The sequence below is a fragment of the Crocodylus porosus genome, unplaced genomic scaffold (assembly GCF_001723895.1).
Source record: "Crocodylus porosus isolate Cpor-Errol unplaced genomic scaffold, CroPor_comp1, whole genome shotgun sequence".
NCBI lineage: Eukaryota > Metazoa > Chordata > Crocodylia > Crocodylidae > Crocodylus > Crocodylus porosus.
In genome coordinates, this window is record NW_017728909.1 from 42,740,770 (window position 1) to 42,757,612 (window position 16,843).

Below are 16,843 nucleotides of genomic sequence, written 5' to 3' on the forward strand. Positions count from 1 at the left end.
AGTAATAAATGATGTCCTCTTTTTAAAAAGGAGGTATTTAGGGCTCAGATGGGGTAAAACAGCCAATGGGAATACAGCTGATATAGCCATGCTGCAAAAAGGAAAGGGGATTTATCCTCCATGAAGAAGTCACTGCTTATATTCATTGTCCCCTTTTCCCACTGATCCCCTAGATTCACAATATTTGGAGGATTTGCTCAATTCCAAAACCTAACAATGCCTTTTCTATGTAAGGCATGATGATCAGACTGCAGGTGAGTCATAAACTACTCATGGAGCTCAGAAGATCAAGCTCACCCTTAATAAAAAACAATGGATGAGGGGTGGGTAAAATATGGTCCTCGGGCTGTATCCAGCCTGCCTGTTGATTCTATGTGGCTCACTGGCCACAGCTGGAAACCTGAGGAGAAAGCTCTGTGCCATTCCACTCTGCCATAGCTGGGGCCAAGGCTGGGCCAGGTCACGCAGCATGCAGACTCCTCCCACTCCCCATATTCATTCCCCACCCCTGTTGGTACTGTAGCTATGCAGTCCTGGCACTGTGGCCACTGGACCCGCACAGGATGGGAAGGACGCAGTGTGCCAAATCACTGGCCCCACCTACCCACTATACTGAGCTGCTGCTGCCACAGCACCACTAGTCTGTGCTGCCCATTGTGGATGGAGGGACTCAGCCCAGGGCAGCCACCCCCAAGTTTCCTGGTGTGGTCTGGTAGTGGCAATGGCTCATCACAGCAGGCAGGTGGGTGGGATGGCTACAAGGGCCTGGATGCTGGCAGCCATTGTGCCACAGGGGAAATGGATGCACGGGGCAGAGGAGTCTGCGTGGTGTGCAAGTCAGCCTGGTTGTGGCAGAGTGGAGCAGCATGGGTCACAGCCCTCCCTCCCTCAGGCTCCTGGCAGTGGCTGGTGGCCAGATAGGACCAATTGACATCTCCCCTCCCCGCCCCATCCACCCCTGTTCCACTGCCCCCCTATCCCTCAACACCTCATCAAAACTTGTTAAGTAGCCATCCAGCCCAAATAATTGCCCACCCCTGTTATAGATCATACCTTAAATTGCTAAATCATGATCAAGGAGAGAATACATTGTAGTAAATTCAGCATAAACAGGTGTATTCATTTGCCTTACTTGACAATGTCTACTTCCAGTGTTGTGACAGCAGAGACCACTGCAATCACAGTTCTATGTTATAGGTAAGCATATGTCAACTTAGTCAGCATAGTAATTTTGCTAAAATAATACTATGGCTTTACACTTTTAATCTTTCAGTCTCTCAACTGAGAAGTCCAATACTTTTTAAATATTCATAAGGCCTAGCTACACCGTGACATAGTCTATATACTTGCTAGCTATTTTACATACAGGTAACCAGAGGCACAGAACCAAAGTGAGACATACAACTTTGCAGAATCAGCCAGAGGAAAATTCAGATTTAGACTCAGAAGTTCTAAGTCCCAAATTTGCTGCTCTAGCAACTAGACAATACTCATTGTAAAACACACAGTTCAAAATTGGTGATCAATAGTAAAAGCAGAGAACAAGAAACAGACCGTTACATCTTACCTGTCCCCAGTCTCCAGTAACCCAACGAGGAGGTGGACATCGGCCTAAACTACAACGGATGCGGACTGGAGGCTTGCTTTCCTCTTGGCATTGTGCAGCTGAAAATGTTTTTGAAAGGTCACTGCTTTTGCACAGAACAATTCGATGCTTGAATCCTGGACCGCATTTTGGAGTGCACTGGAAAAACGTGCAACCAAGTTTATAACAGCAATTTGACAAGATAGTAAACATTTTGGAAATACTCTTATGAAAATTCATCTTTTTGCATTTTCCCACAAGATCTAATGACAGTATCCTCTGTCTATATGCAGATCAGATGCTCACCTATATACATAGATGAGACACTAACATGTATGAATTAAATGTGTGCTTTGTATGGAGTATTTTAAAAATGCTCAGACACACCAGGCATTTTTACACATGCTCTGGGGGTGGCAGGGAGGGCTTTAATTAGAGTGGCTTGTCACTCTTATTTGACAAGCTTTAGTTAAAGCACCCCCGCTGCCATTTTGACGTGTGGGGACACTAATACACGAGACATGGAGGCTGCTAGACCTTGCTAATTAGTATGCATGTAATTACAGTGCGTCAGAGCAGCCTCCCTACACATGTATGGACACCCACAATTCTTTATAAATGAGGGGGCTAGAGATTGCTTTCTTCATTATACCTTTCTTATAGATTTCTTTTCCTGCCCTTGATTTCAATGTACTGCAATAAATTACAAACAGTTTGACATGTGATTCTCTAGCTTTTCTGCTGGGTAACTATTTCTCCACATATTGTTTTGCATTATTATTAATAATACATACTTTACTTCATGAAGCAAGTTAAATATTTTGAGAATCTGAGTCTGAGGCAGAGAGACTTAATTTGCCCTGCATATACTTTTGCCATATTAAAAAAGCCATAAGGTTATATTTAAGAAATACACCCTGTTGCAAAGTGAGCAAACTACAGAAAGGGTTTCATTGCCAGTAAATATTTCTGAATATGTAGTTCAGAGATTAATGTAAAATTCTTTGGCATATAACAAACCTCAGCACTAAAGCTTCCATTGACATTCTATGTAGATTAGTGAAATATTGGAACTGTAGGGCAATGTATCAAAATGCAACATAAGAAAATTTTCAACATATGGAAATATGGATATTAGTGGACTGTATAGACATGAGATTCTTGTTCAAGTAGAAAATATCTCTTCTATTATGTATGATTTTCTTTCCTTCCCTTTTTCAAACTGGTACTATATACTCTCAAATATAATCTTTCTTCTTTCCTTCTTTGTTGTCTGCTAGTTCTAATAATAAGTGGGATAATAATAAAGCAGGAACTGGATTAAAGAAAGTCTGAAGTCTATCCAGCCTTTTCTCCTCTTTCTTTCCATTCTTCTCTTGCTCTTTTTTCCTTCCCTGTTTTGTTACTGTCCATTACCTGTTGCTAGCATCAGTAGAACAGCGAAACAGGGAGAGGACAGGGAAGCAGATAATAAGGTGAGGGAGACAAAAGGCATCAGAACTTCAAAATTCCACATAGTGCAGTGATAGGTTCCTAATATCTCATATATCCTAATAAGGTATATGTCCATCTCACTCCTGCAAGCTTTTGAGTAAGAGATTTGGAAGAGTGTTTCTAAATGTACACATATGGATTCTCCTAAACCTGGCAAAAGACCAAAACTCCTTTTTTTGTGCACCACTCAAGAACTGCAAGCAAAATTCATGGGTAAATAACCAAAGGACTCCCAAATATAAACAGGGCAGTAAATATCAAAGGGCAGAGAGAAACGTATAAGGCCTAGGATCCACAAAGAGACATAAGCGCTCTGACATTAAGTAGTCACAAAGGGACATATAAACTGAGACCTGTATCTATTCAGTACTTAATTTTCAGATTATGACGCCTGTACCCACAGTCTTCAGTTAGATGCCTAGCCACTTGATACAGTACATATGCAGAAATTGGCTCTTTGGAATAAGATGACCAACACCAGGATGCTTAAGTTAGCCAGTAGAGAAATGCCAAGGACAAGGACAGCGGTTCCTCTTAAAGCCCACCCTCGCTGGGGCTCCAGAGCCATACTCTGGACTGAAAAAAGACGACATCATTTATTTGGGCTTCTAGCTTAACATTTCAAAGTATGCCTACTCTTTCTTTCAAATATCACAGGAACATAGGACAGAAAGGGAGTTCCTGAGTCATTAAGTCCAGTCCTCTGTTCTCACAGGCACCAGATCATATAATCACTTTCATGAATGTATCAACTCCCCACTCCTCTTATTGTAAGGCCGTTGCAGAACCTGATTGCTCTAATGATTAGAAACCTTCTTCTAATTTCCTAGATTTATTCATGGTGAGCTTATACCCATCTGTTCTTGTGCCAACATTCTCCTTTTGTTTAAATAGTTCTTCTCCCTCCCTCGTGCTTATTCCCTGATGTATTTACAGAAAGCAATCATATCCCTCTCGGCCTTCATTTTGCTAGACTAAACAAGCCAAGCTCTTCTAGTCTTGATTCATATTGAAAGGCTGTCCATTTCCATGATTGTCCCAGGAGGCCTTCTCTGCATCTGTTTCATTTTAAGTTCATCTTTCTTGAACACAGGTAACCAGAATTGTGGACTATGTTTCACATGAGGTCTCCACAGCGCCATACACAATGGTATAAATACTTCATTATCTCTAGTGAAATACTTCTCCTGATGTGCCTTAGGAAGTATTCCAACTTCATACTTAGAGTTTTGATATCACTGGGGAACCTTTGTCTGTCCTAAGGGTTCAAACCTATGTTGCCTACTTCCCAGGAAAAAGTGTTAAGCACCAAACTATAAGACATTCTGCTATGTGGGTGGGTTTAAGGAAAGGTATTCTGAACCTCTCCTACTGAAGCTGCTACACTCTGTAGGAAATAATTAAAGATTCATGAGACAGAGAATGCAAGAGTGAGCTTGACTCTCTAGGGCACTCTGCTGGGAGAGAGGAGCCTTGTATATGAGCCTCTACTCCAAAGGCTGTTTTTATATTTTTATCCAATGACAATTTAATGTAAAACATATAAACAGGCCTTAGACCAGGGATTAAACCCAGGCATCCCCCTCATAGGTGAATTACTAACTCAGTCAATTCACTTTTATATACTCTCTCTCATCCACTGAATCTCTGTAAGTATTCAGTACAAAGTAGAACATCGTGAGCAAAAGGAGTCCCTGCCACCTCTGAATAGCCTATAGCCAGGTGATCAGGGCACTTTCTTAAGGGGCTGGAATCATGGGTTAGAATCCCCAGAGGTAGAGGAGGGAATTAATCCCAGGTCTCCCAAATCCTGCACATGTATGCTACCAACTGAGCTATTACATAAAAAGGGGATACTATCTCTTCTTTGGCAATTCTAGAGACCACCCAAGAAAGTGGCATTCTTAGGTGGTCTCTAAGAACACTTACCAGCTAGAACCTATCAGCTGATATAAGTAGGAGAAAACCCAGTTTGTGGATCTCAGTGAGATTTGGCTGTGAGAATGGCATTCAGCTGGTGAGCCCAGTCAAGGCTAAGGCACATCTGGGAATCTGGGAATACACAGAATCAAAACTTGAAGTAATTAATGAACATCAGTATAAAAAAAACACATGCCTAGTGGGGTTAAGTGCCTTCAAGGTAAAGCAAGAGTTAAGGGGGCCTTTTAAGGATTGCAATTTTGGCCTTGGGTTCCTAAAGGCTGCCCAAGTCCCAATTTAGGCACCCAAGTTCTTTTTGTGGATCTGTGCCGAAGTCCTTATCTGAGAAACATGCAGTTGTAGCTACTGGTACTAGGAAAAAATAACATCCTTTAGAAGGAAACATTTTATGGAAAAATAGCCAAAATTCCACAAAATAAGATGAACTACACCCTGTCCCCAGAAATGAAAATGAAGTAAGGAAATAATCAAGTTGCCTACAATAATACTGAATCACCAAAAACCAAAGGCATTGCTAGAATTTAACAAAAAGCATAGGTCTCCAAAGCAAAAGAAAGAAAAATGCCCATATAAACAAAAACAGGAAATAAAGTTTCCTTTTACTACATGCACTCAGAGTTTTTGACTCATTCAACAGAAGGAGGCAACCATGACTAAGGGGGATATGAATGCAAAGGAAGAAATGCTTGTGTAAAAATTCTGATAAGTATCCTCCCAAGAAATCCTTATTGCAATTTTGGTTGTTTTGAGTTTACCACCTTGAGATACTTTGAATACACATGAAAGACAACCACAAGTTATTTTTTTTAAATTTCCGTATATGATTCTTTGCTTTGTCTAAATACCTTCAGATTATCCCATCAACCTAAATATATATTAACTCTTTCTACCTTTTAAAATTGCATTTTGTAAATTACCTCCAGTTTCCTATTACTGATGGCGTGAATGGAGGGTGCTTAAGAGAGGCGGGGAAAGTTTTATGATAATTTCTTCACATAGTAAAACTGCTTTTCTTTGTTCAGCAGTGTCAGAGTGATATTGAAGCCATGATGGTCCAAAAATAATGCAAGACACAAGGACTTCTTAGGGTGAGATCTTTTAGTGGATGAACTGTTTCTTCTAATTTCTTAAAAACCTTGTCAGAAAACCCATCAAGATCAGTGGTTTGACAGAGGTCTGAAACTATTTGGGGTGAGGAAATTCCTATTTCAAGACATAACACACATAAACATTCAGAAGGCTAGATATAAAAGCCATGACAATCTACTGAAGCTGCACATATTACTAGTCCTAGTTATAATGGACTAGCTAGAATATACAGAGGAGACAGTCAAAGGTGCATATTAAATGCAACATACTATATGGCTCGATAATTTATCTCACATATTCCTATTATATTGCTATAGTGTCTGGAGGCCCACTCAGAATCAGGACCCAGTTGTTCTAGACACTGGTTCCAACAGCCTTAAATATGTATCCATGCTATGTAAGTGACAGAGGAAAGAGTTTTCTATCTATCTCCTCACTCACTTGCTTCCATCCTCTAAACATCCCCTTTCCTGCTTCCCTTTTCAACTCACCCTCTTCCCCCAAATCATGGATAAATCTTTAAATAGATAGTATACACTTGTCTTATCTGTAAAGGAGAGTGGGGAGCCCAGTTTAGATGGCTCCTACTTTTTGCTTCTCTGCCCTAACCCTACCATGCTACTTCTGGTCATCTGTTTGAAGTCCAGGGGTGAGGATCTGCCCCCCCAGTCTGTAAGAATGGCAGGCCAATACTGGGAGCAAGAAATGCAGCGTAATACATGTTTTATAAAATGACTGCATAATTTTACAGTTTTTAAAAACCTGATTCTATATAAAGAGAATTTGGAACAGGGAACTTACAGTGTTCGGTATGTAAACCAAATGCCTTCTTAGGTAATAGACACTGATAGCATCACCATGAAGGGTCAATTATATCCCACAGTTCTTTGCACACTGCCACACAAATAATATGGATTGCATTATGAAATTTAGTGTTCAATGAGATGGACCACAGCAGCTCCACGGTAGCACACAGAACCATACTTTAATACTTTACGACTCGAAGTGGCATACGTGTGGCAAAGAGAATCTGGAGATGGTGTGGAACTAGTGGAGCTGTTCTACACCAGTCCCAAATGGCCTCTTCCATAGGTGGGTGCTTGAAGAACTTCCCCAGCCTTATTTCCAAACGCTGGAACAGTTAATTGGAGCTAAAGACAATTTTGAGTAAAAGATCTGGGCAGCTAAACACCCGCTATCTGACTTCACAGTTTGCAAGATATTAGAATGAATTTGAAGGAAAGAATAATTAAGATATAAAAATAAATAGAAAATGGGATAAAATACAACATGGATTTACTGGAAGTAGATTGTGTGAGGTTAACTCAAGGTATTCCTTCAGTAAAATAAATGATTTTTAGATATGGGAAATGCAATAGAAGCATCTCTCACACTGTTACCTGGGAAATTATTAGAGTAACTGGGGAAAACAATAATTAGAAAAAGAATTGTAAAATGGGTAAGAAACTGGAGAGATCACAACAGAATATCTTGGAAGGGGAAGTATTAGGTTGGAGGGAGGTATTTACTAGAGTTCCTCAAGAATCAGTCTTGGGGCACATTTGATTTAATATATTAATTAACTTTTGGGAGAAACAATAGGAATGTGTTAGCAAAGTTTAAAGATACCATAAAGTTAGGAGGAGTTATTAATATAGAAGGAGCTCTGACACACAGGAAAAACAGATTGACCTTTGAGTACTGGAAGAATAGAAACAAGATGAAATGTTATAGTACACAATGCCAGGCTATGCATTTAGAAATTAATAACATGATTTTCTGCTATAATACAGGAACTCATCAATAAGAAATGACCCAGAAGGATCTGTGGGTAGTGGTTGATCACAAGATGAATGAGTCACTAGTGTGATACAGCTGTGAAACAGGCAAATACAGTTCAAGAACTGTTTGAGAGGGAATATACTTGCTCTCTATAAACAAAACAGAGTAGTGGGTAAACACCTGAGAGGTAGAAGAAATATTTAGGCTAAAGGATGAAGTTGGTACAAGAATTGGCCATGAACTGGCCATAAATATATTTAGAAGGTTTTTAACTGTTGGAACAGTGCCATTCTGGAACAGCTTCCTTATAGGAGTAATGTGAAAAAATATATTATCTAAAATTGTCTGGGACTGGACATAAAGACCTAGGTGAGTCCCTTCTACTTCTATATTCATAACTTAAAGAAATCTTGAGGCTTCTCAAATATAAGTTGGGGACTAAATCAGAACAGGAATATCAAGAGTTCTGAAACACAGGAGTCACAGAAGATACACAGCCATCTTTACTCCCTTCCAGGTGGTGCTTGTGTGTGCACTTTTATAATTCAATTCAAAACAAGGACAAGTCAACTTCTGTTTTCCTTGCATTGCTTCACATCATGGTACTGGTTCATCCACCCATAATTACGCTAATATATTAAGAGATAGGGCCATATATATTAAAAGTTATGTAAGGGCTAGTAATCTCTTTTTCATAAACCAGGAGTACTAGGGATCAATTCTTAGTTTCATTTCTCATGTCTCCAAGATAAACTCTAAATTCTATGTCTCTAAATTCTATAAATTTAAATCTAATTCTATAAATATATCTAAATTCTGTAACATCTATGTGTCTTCCTGTTTACTGGAGGAAAAAATGGCATTTTTTGGTACACTAAAAATCATTATATCCTCTTTTCTGCTATATTTTCATACAGAAGCCCCTAGAAATTAGAATCTCTTTCTATACCTATATAACTACACTTCAATGGTCCAAATTAGATGGGTACCCTCATGGACTCCTGCTTTTGGAGCCTCATTTTTGGACAGCAAACAGCAATAGGAAATGCATATATATTCACTGGAAGGAACTCATGACTTCCTCATTGTCAATGTATTAAAATGCTAATCCGTGAAATCTCCTTACTTCTGACCAGTCCAAAGCAACCCACTGAGGTGGACAAGACTGATTGTTACAGGGTTCTTTTTCAATAGGCCTGTGTGTTAAACAGTTGGCATTGTCCAGTGTCTCCTCCTCAGAAGGTCCAATCTTTCTGATACAGAGAACAGTCCGTGAACGCATTCCACCATCACAGGTCTTACTACATTCTGACCAATCTCCTATAAACCATCTGCAAAAAGAAAAAAATTGGAAACATTGCATTTCACAAATGTAACAGATTTAAGCACACAGATTCTGAACAGTTTCCATGAATAATCTTAAATTATTGCCAGTAACACAATCTTCTCAATGAAAAAATATAGGTACTGACACAGTCTTTTCACTATACATTTTAATTAAAAGTAATTATTTTATCATAAGCAGCATTGCAACCATTATCTCCAATAATAGTGACATTCTGCATTTTTCAAGAGGTTCGTTGTAAGACCGGAAGTCAAGAAATGTGATTCTCCATTGTCCTGGACATTGTGTATCAATCACACTAAAGTGAGTGGGAAGTGAATCTAATATCAATATTCTGGCTTAGAAGAATTCTACAAAAACTTTGTATTTATTTTTCATCAGTCTAAATGTCTATACAATGTGCAGAACAACAGAAAATCAAACCCAGGTACTATGAGTTCTATAACTGATTTTGCCACACACTTGCTATGTGATCTTGGGAAAGTCATTTACCTCTCTCCTGGTTTGGTGTCCAGATATAAAATTGAGTATTCATTCACATATGACACACATCTTTTTCCCCAAAAAATAGCTGCTGGAAACTGTGGGGGTGGAAGCAGACTGTGGGAGCCAAACTGCTCAGCTCTTTTTCAGCTGGGTGGGCAGCCAGTGGTCCCTGCTGAGTAAGCGGAGAGACCACCCAGCTTTAAGAAGTGGGGATGGGCAGTTGGGCTGAACCAGCAGATTCAGCTGCTGAACTCAAATTGGGTGGGCACTACATCCTGTAGGGGGTTAACAGAGCAGCCACAGGTTTTTAATTCCACCTTCCTACTGCAGTTGCCTGTGTTTTCCCTCCAACAATACAATGCTTATTGCTATTTTCAAGGAAAGATCTTTTTTTTTCATTCCACCTTCTAAAAACAAGAGGCATGTCTTATATGGGGATGTGTGGTACTTGAGAATATGGGATAGATTTTGTGTGGCTTAATTCATGAAAGGTTACAAAACACTTTAAAATATCTTCATAGATACATGATTTCCAGATATTAGAAATGCAAACAGTGTTAATCAAAATTCATTGTATCAGCAACAACCCCCAAAATATTTTTCAAAACTTAATCATTGCAGCAGATCTGCTGGTGGAAACTCAGGGTATTAGTGTACAAAAAGAGATGTTAGGAGCTATGGAATACTACATGGCCAATTCATGCTACTTGGTGCTGCTGGAGAGTGGGATGAAGCAACTAGAATGTATTGACAAATCTGCATCTGTAAAAGCTACACTAAACTGGATATAAATATTGAGAACACATGACAAAAAAGAACATTAAAAAATATTGCAGGGATGCTGTAGTTACCCTCAAAACAAGGTCTACAAATCTAGAAACTTCAGTGATAGGTGAAGCTTAGATCAAAACACAACAAGGTATGAAAAGATACTATTGGAGCATTCAAACAATTCTATGTTCAATTGGTGATGACTGAAGAAACAAATGGGGGGGAGAATCTAATTTATTTTTAAAAATCAGGTTAATTCAATCTGGTACCAGAAGCACTCTATTATACAAGTTGAGTTTGCAATAATATAAGCACTCATAACATTCCTGACATGAAATTTACTTAAAATCTCTGGTATATACTGTCAACCTTACCTCCATCTTAAGGGCAAAACTCAAATCAGACCTAATTACAGTAGTTACAACTGGTATTTCCATCATAACCTAATTTCCTACAATGAATAATCAGTTCTCTACAGGTCAGTTTGTCTGAAATAACAAAAAGTTTGATCAACTTTCAGCAATACTTGCTTTCAAAGTTTTATTTGTAAAACAGACACTTGCTCTTGTTTTTATTTGAGTATGCCTGCCAAGCGTACAAATTATTATTTTATTTGATCTTTCATACATAAAAAAGACTTGAAACGATCAGCTCCATTTTTGGTAATAAGAAAATTAATATACACCCAGGCTGACAACCTTGAGACCAATTTGTTCTCCCTAATTCAGTGTGAAATACCAGAGTTACTCATTTCCAAAAAATGAAGATTTTAATAAAAACAACATCTGAGTTATAAATGGGGCAGCATCAGCAGCACAAGCTGTGATTTCATTAGATTGGACATACTAAGCAGCGTTGGGTCTGATCAAGACGACCTCCAAGGAAAACCCAGATGCTGCAGGAAGTGGTTTTGATGATTTAGTAGCTGGCATTTTTCCTTATGAGTCATTACTAAACCCATGCTCCAGCATACTTTTAGATGACAGTAACTATACTAATGGAGGGATAATCTTTTGAAGAAAACACACTGAAGATTCTGACCGCTTGTGTTCATTAAAATACTCAAGGCACTTATGAATTTTACTAGGCTACTCATATTACCAAATCTACTCTTTCCAACTTGCAAGACAACATTCTATTTACCCACCCACTGACATACAATATCCTGGAAATCTTGTCCTAAAACATTTTTCAATGTTCTTAGTCAGTATCGAACAGCTACCATATTGTGTCTCAAAGGCAGCAAATTTTCAGTGGTAACTGAACTAGATTCTGTGTCTTATATGCAAATTTTTATGGTGCTTTGGGCTCTGAAAGGAGGGGGTTAAGGTAAAATATCACAACTATTTTTATTACAGTAAGTGCATGCCATCAAACACATTATTCTTATTACAGATGGATTCAAGCTACAAAATTCATGTAACAGTAAATGATAGAATTCTTAGGTGCTTAGGCACCTGGGTCATATTAACAAAGGACATGCCACAATGGGGAGGAGGAATCCTGAGATAGCATAACACTAACACAATAATGTTCTTTCCCACTACTATTTCAGTGACCATGATAGAGCAAAAAGGGTGTAGCCAGGGCATACCTGCATTCCAGAGATCCTTGGTTGCCAGAGAAGGCCATTGCAGACAAGTGCAATTCAGAACCCTTTGAGGCTGCTTTGGTTGCATGGAGGGCCAAATCAACCTGTATTCAGTCCTCAGAGTAGATGGAATTGGCATAAATATATAAAATTATCTTTGCACTACCCTCAGCTGCTGCAGGAATAGTAACAGGGAAGCCTAAGGATCTGAGCCAAGAACTTTGTGCAAAATTTGGATGCTAAAAGATGTTTGGATTTTAAAAACACCTGCCAAACTGGAGTGTGTTCTGATCTGAGGTTTTAGTGTGGGCCTGTCTCTAGGTCTTGTTCCAGTGAATCTGTTGGCTTGTCTTTTAATACAGTACATCATGTACACAAGAATTTGAATGTTTGGCAGAATATTTGCTATCAAAGATTGCTTAGTGTTGCAATGCAAATTCTCACCATAACATGAAAGAGACAGTATGGCGATTTAACATTGCAAAGTAATGTACAGAAACTTTCAGAAGAAAGGGAAATAATAAATAAGCATGGTATAAAGGAAAAGGAAGGAAAGAGGCAATACTTACGCATGTAGAGGAGCCTCTACCTATCTCAGATGAAAGTGTTCCTTCTTCTCTAACCTGATTTCTCATTCTTTAGAAACTTAATACAATTTTCATTGTCCACACCCAAAATTCTGAACTAGTTACAGGCTCCAATTCTACACTAGTGGAAGCCAATACCCAGCTACTATAGTTCTGTATATAAGCATAAAGCAATATAGCAAAAACAGTACAAAATTCAGGCTGCATTCCTTCTTCCTTATATGCTGTTCTCTCTCATCAAGGACTTCTGAATAGACTTCTGTAAGTTCCTATATGAAATCATACTATAATTCCCCCTTTTGTAAAGCTATTTACCGTAACTTCTCTTTTGTCAAATTTATTTGAGGTACAAAAATAAAACATGAATACCATAACTGATAACATTTATGGGCAGAGTGCCAAAAACATCGGCAACCTCAACTTGTAAGATGCTGGCGTGCCAGGGGTGGACAGTGAGGGAGCTGCAAGGCGCCTGATGCTTAATGCAGCCTCGGCCCCTTCCCCGCCATCCAACTCGGGGCGTGCATGCATCCATTGCCAGCAACAAGCTGAGCCAGGGCTCTGCAGACCCCGGTTCACCCACTTGCAGCTTCCCACCACCTGCCATGTTTGGTCTTTGCTCTGGGCAGGCTCCTGCTGCCTGCCACTGAGTCTGGGCTGCTTGCAGCAAGCGGTGCTGCTGCTGCAGGCAGCTGCACTAGGGGCCATGGAGCCCTGGCCTAGCTTATTACTAGTGGCAGGTGCACATGCACCTCGAGGTGAATGGCAGAGAAGGAGCTGGGGCTATGCTGCCATATAAGGATCGGGCCCCCGGTACCTCCCCCACCATCTACCTATCCAAAATGCCTTCACATGCCACACACTCAGGCATGTGTGCCAGGGCTGGCTACCCCTGGTCTACATTTATCACACAGACAACTAGAAAAGGACAGATACAGTAGACCCCAAGATTGCAGAGCTAGTAGATCTAACTTTGAAACCAGGAAAGATATTGTAACATATTTTCATCCAATCAATTTGGAGCACCTAGAGAGTAACAGGTGATAAATAACAGACAACATAGAGTTATCAAGAGTAAGTCAAGACCTAAATCAACCTGATCTCATTCTACAACAAAATGACAAGTTTTGTTGATAGGGAGAAAGCACTGTATATGATACATCTTGAATTTAGTTGGACTGGTAACATTCTCACCCATTCTCATAAGCAGGGATCTGGGTTCTCCTTTCACCATGGAAAAAATGCAGTAAAACCTGGATTTTCAAATTTTAAGGTGAAAAACCTGGATTTTCTCCTTTAAAGGAGAAAAACATTGGAAATGATAGGTTTCCCCTTGCAGGCTGGCAGAGTTCCAGCCTGCAAGGGGTTGAGGGGGAGCAGGAGGAAGGCAGTTAGTCAGGGGGCACCATGTGCATGTACACATACACCTGGCTGCCAGCAAGCCTGGAAAGCAGCTCCCCATGGTAAGTGGGCAGGGGGGAAGGAATTGAGCTCCCCATAGTGGAGGAGGGAGGGATGGAATTGGGTAGGGCTAGGACTGGGGCTGCTGCCCAGCCAGGGTGCTGCATGGTGCCCAGGGCCAGAATGCATGGCCACAGGGCCAGGACAGAGAGCAGGACGGGGCTGCAGGTAGGATGAGGGTTGGTTCCCTGCTGCTATGTGTGCTCCGGAGGGAATTGGGGGCATGTGCCCCCCAGATTTGTACATGGGGCAGGTGCACACTGCCCGCTGCGAGATCAGGCTCCCTGCCCTGCCACCTTTCCTCTGGGGCTTCTGCAGCCCAATGAGTGGGACTCAGCACAGCATGGCAGAGTAGGGTGGAGAATTTCAGTGCTACTGCAAGCCCCATGCCACCATGGTGAGATACCCCCTGCCCACCCAGCAACACCAGGAGTAGCAGCATGGAGTTGTGCCCCTGCTGCTGGGCAGGAAGAGGGCACCTCACCATGGCAATGTGGGGCTCCCACTGATGGCACTGAGCTTCCCCACCCAGTCCTGCTCTGACCTGCTGCACCAGGTCTCACCCACCAGGCCGCAGAGCCGCCACGGGAGGGCAGCTGGGCAGGGAGTTCCAAGCCCAGAGCAGGAAGCCCGTACCTGCCCCCCCTCCCCATGGGCTCATCTCTGACCATGCCACCTGTGCGGGAGGGGGACCTGGGCTCCAGGTTCCACACTCACTGTGCCACAGCAGCCGTTGCCTCCCGCAGGCAGCACCCAGGGCTCTGGTGCTGCTGGGGGGACAGGGGGCTATGGCCCCAGGTCTCTGACCCTGTCACCCTGGCAGCTGGGGGCCCTCTCTGGCAGGGCTGCGGGGCTGGAGGACTGTGGGTGGGGAGTGAGGGGCCTGCATTCTGGTGAGCAAAGGGGGCAGGGGGAGCTCTGGTTTTCCATGATAAAAAACCCAAAATCAAATGCCAACATTTATTAGTATTTAGAATTTATTTTATTATAGTGATTGAGGCACTGGTAGGCTTCTAAACTGCTTTAAAATTGTAAATATATCAATAAAACATTGTGTTCAACTGAAACATATATGTATATAGTGGCATTTCACTTAAATCATGGATTATGGGGGGTTTAATCAAAGAACTTGCAATTTTTATTAGAGATTTTGCAATTTTTAAACACAGAAAACCAAGATCCCTGATAAATAAGCTATAGAAATACAGTCTAATGACGCTATTATGGGGAGGATAGAAATAGTTGGATAAATGGATTTCAACAAGTAGTCATCATTGGTCAATGTCAAACTGGGAAGAGGCATTATATGGAGTTCTCAAGGCATCTGTTCTCTGTTCTGGGTCCAATGGGGTTCACTGTCTTGATTAATGACTTGGAAGACAGAATTGGTTATAACCTTAGTAGATCTGTGGATGACACAAAGCTGTGTAGGGTTTTAGACATTTTAAGGGATAGGATTAAGATTTAAAATTAACTTAATAAATCAGAAAAATGGTCTGAAATACACGGACTGAAATACAACAAATACAAGTTCAAAGTACTACTACACATAGAAAGAAAAAAGCACATGAATACAAAATAAGGAAATATGATAAGGCGGTATTTCCTTACTTTGGAAAAGGATGTACTGCAGAAAAGGATCTGGGAGTTATAGTGGATAGCAAGTAAAATATGAATGAACAATGCAATATTGTTGCAAACAAGTAATAGTATGCTTGGATGAATTAACAGGAAAGTTGCATACAAGTCATAGGTTGTGATTCTTCCAAACTATTCAGTGCTGGTGAAGCCTCATATGGAGTACTGTGTCCAGCTTTGGACACTGCACTTCAAGAAACACTGGAAAAAATTGGAAAGAATCTAAGAGAGCAACAAAAATTAGAAGGCTACAAAATAAAACATATGAGGACTAGTTGAAGGAATTTGGTCTTATTAAACTAGAGAATATAAGACTGAAAGGTGATCTAATTACAATCTTAAAATACAAAAAGGATTATTATAAAGAGGATGACAGTTGATTGTTCTTTGGGTCTAGAAGGGACAGGTTAAGAAATAATGGAAATAAATTCTAAGATGGCAGATTTAAGTTAGATATTATAAAAAATTTTCTAAATATGAGGGTGGTTTAACCATTGGAACAGATTATCTAGAGAACCTATGGAATCTCTATCATTCAAAGCTTTCAAACGGAGATTACAGAAACATTTCTCAGTGTGGTGCTCATATTCTTAGCTCTGCTAAACAAATGAATGGTGTGGAGCTAGTCCATAGACTTGATCAGTCCCCACACTGCCCCCACATGCCTGGATCAGGCCCCAGAGCCCTGCATCACTTCCACCCAGCTGGAGTCTAATCCTGTCTGGGTGTGGGTAGAGTGGGGTCCCAGAACCCAATCCAGGCCAGGGGGAGGCAGCACAGGGCTCTATACTGCCCCTACCCAGACAGGATCAGGCTGGGGGGGTAAGAGGGTTGTGCCTCCATCCAGCAGGGATTGGATTCTGGTGGCCCTGCACTGTTCCCACCCAGCCAGATACTGCCCTGCATGCCCAATAGCACACAGGGCTATGGTCGGTGGGACTTCCCACAGCACTCATTCATCTGGCCCCAACAGGATCCATAGGAAACCTCAAGGGCTGGATTACATGGCTCTGGGGCCAAATCTGGTCTGTAGGCTGGGAGTTGAATGCCCCTGGTTTAGATGAATAATCTTG

At 41.0% G+C, this 16,843-nt stretch overlaps 1 protein-coding gene across 1 annotated transcript in view; it reads right to left on the minus strand.

Annotated features, from left to right (window-relative positions):
* The window catches only part of ADAMTS6 (ADAM metallopeptidase with thrombospondin type 1 motif 6), a 346,787-nt gene that overhangs the window by 22,145 nt on the left and 307,799 nt on the right, over nt 1-16,843 (minus strand). Inside the window, exons 22-23 of the mRNA XM_019532140.1 lie at nt 9,018-9,222; nt 1,568-1,744 (exon numbers count right to left, since the gene is read on the minus strand). Coding sequence (XP_019387685.1) covers nt 1,568-1,744; nt 9,018-9,222 — 382 coding nt within the window. The remainder of the gene's footprint in view (nt 1-1,567; nt 1,745-9,017; nt 9,223-16,843) is intronic.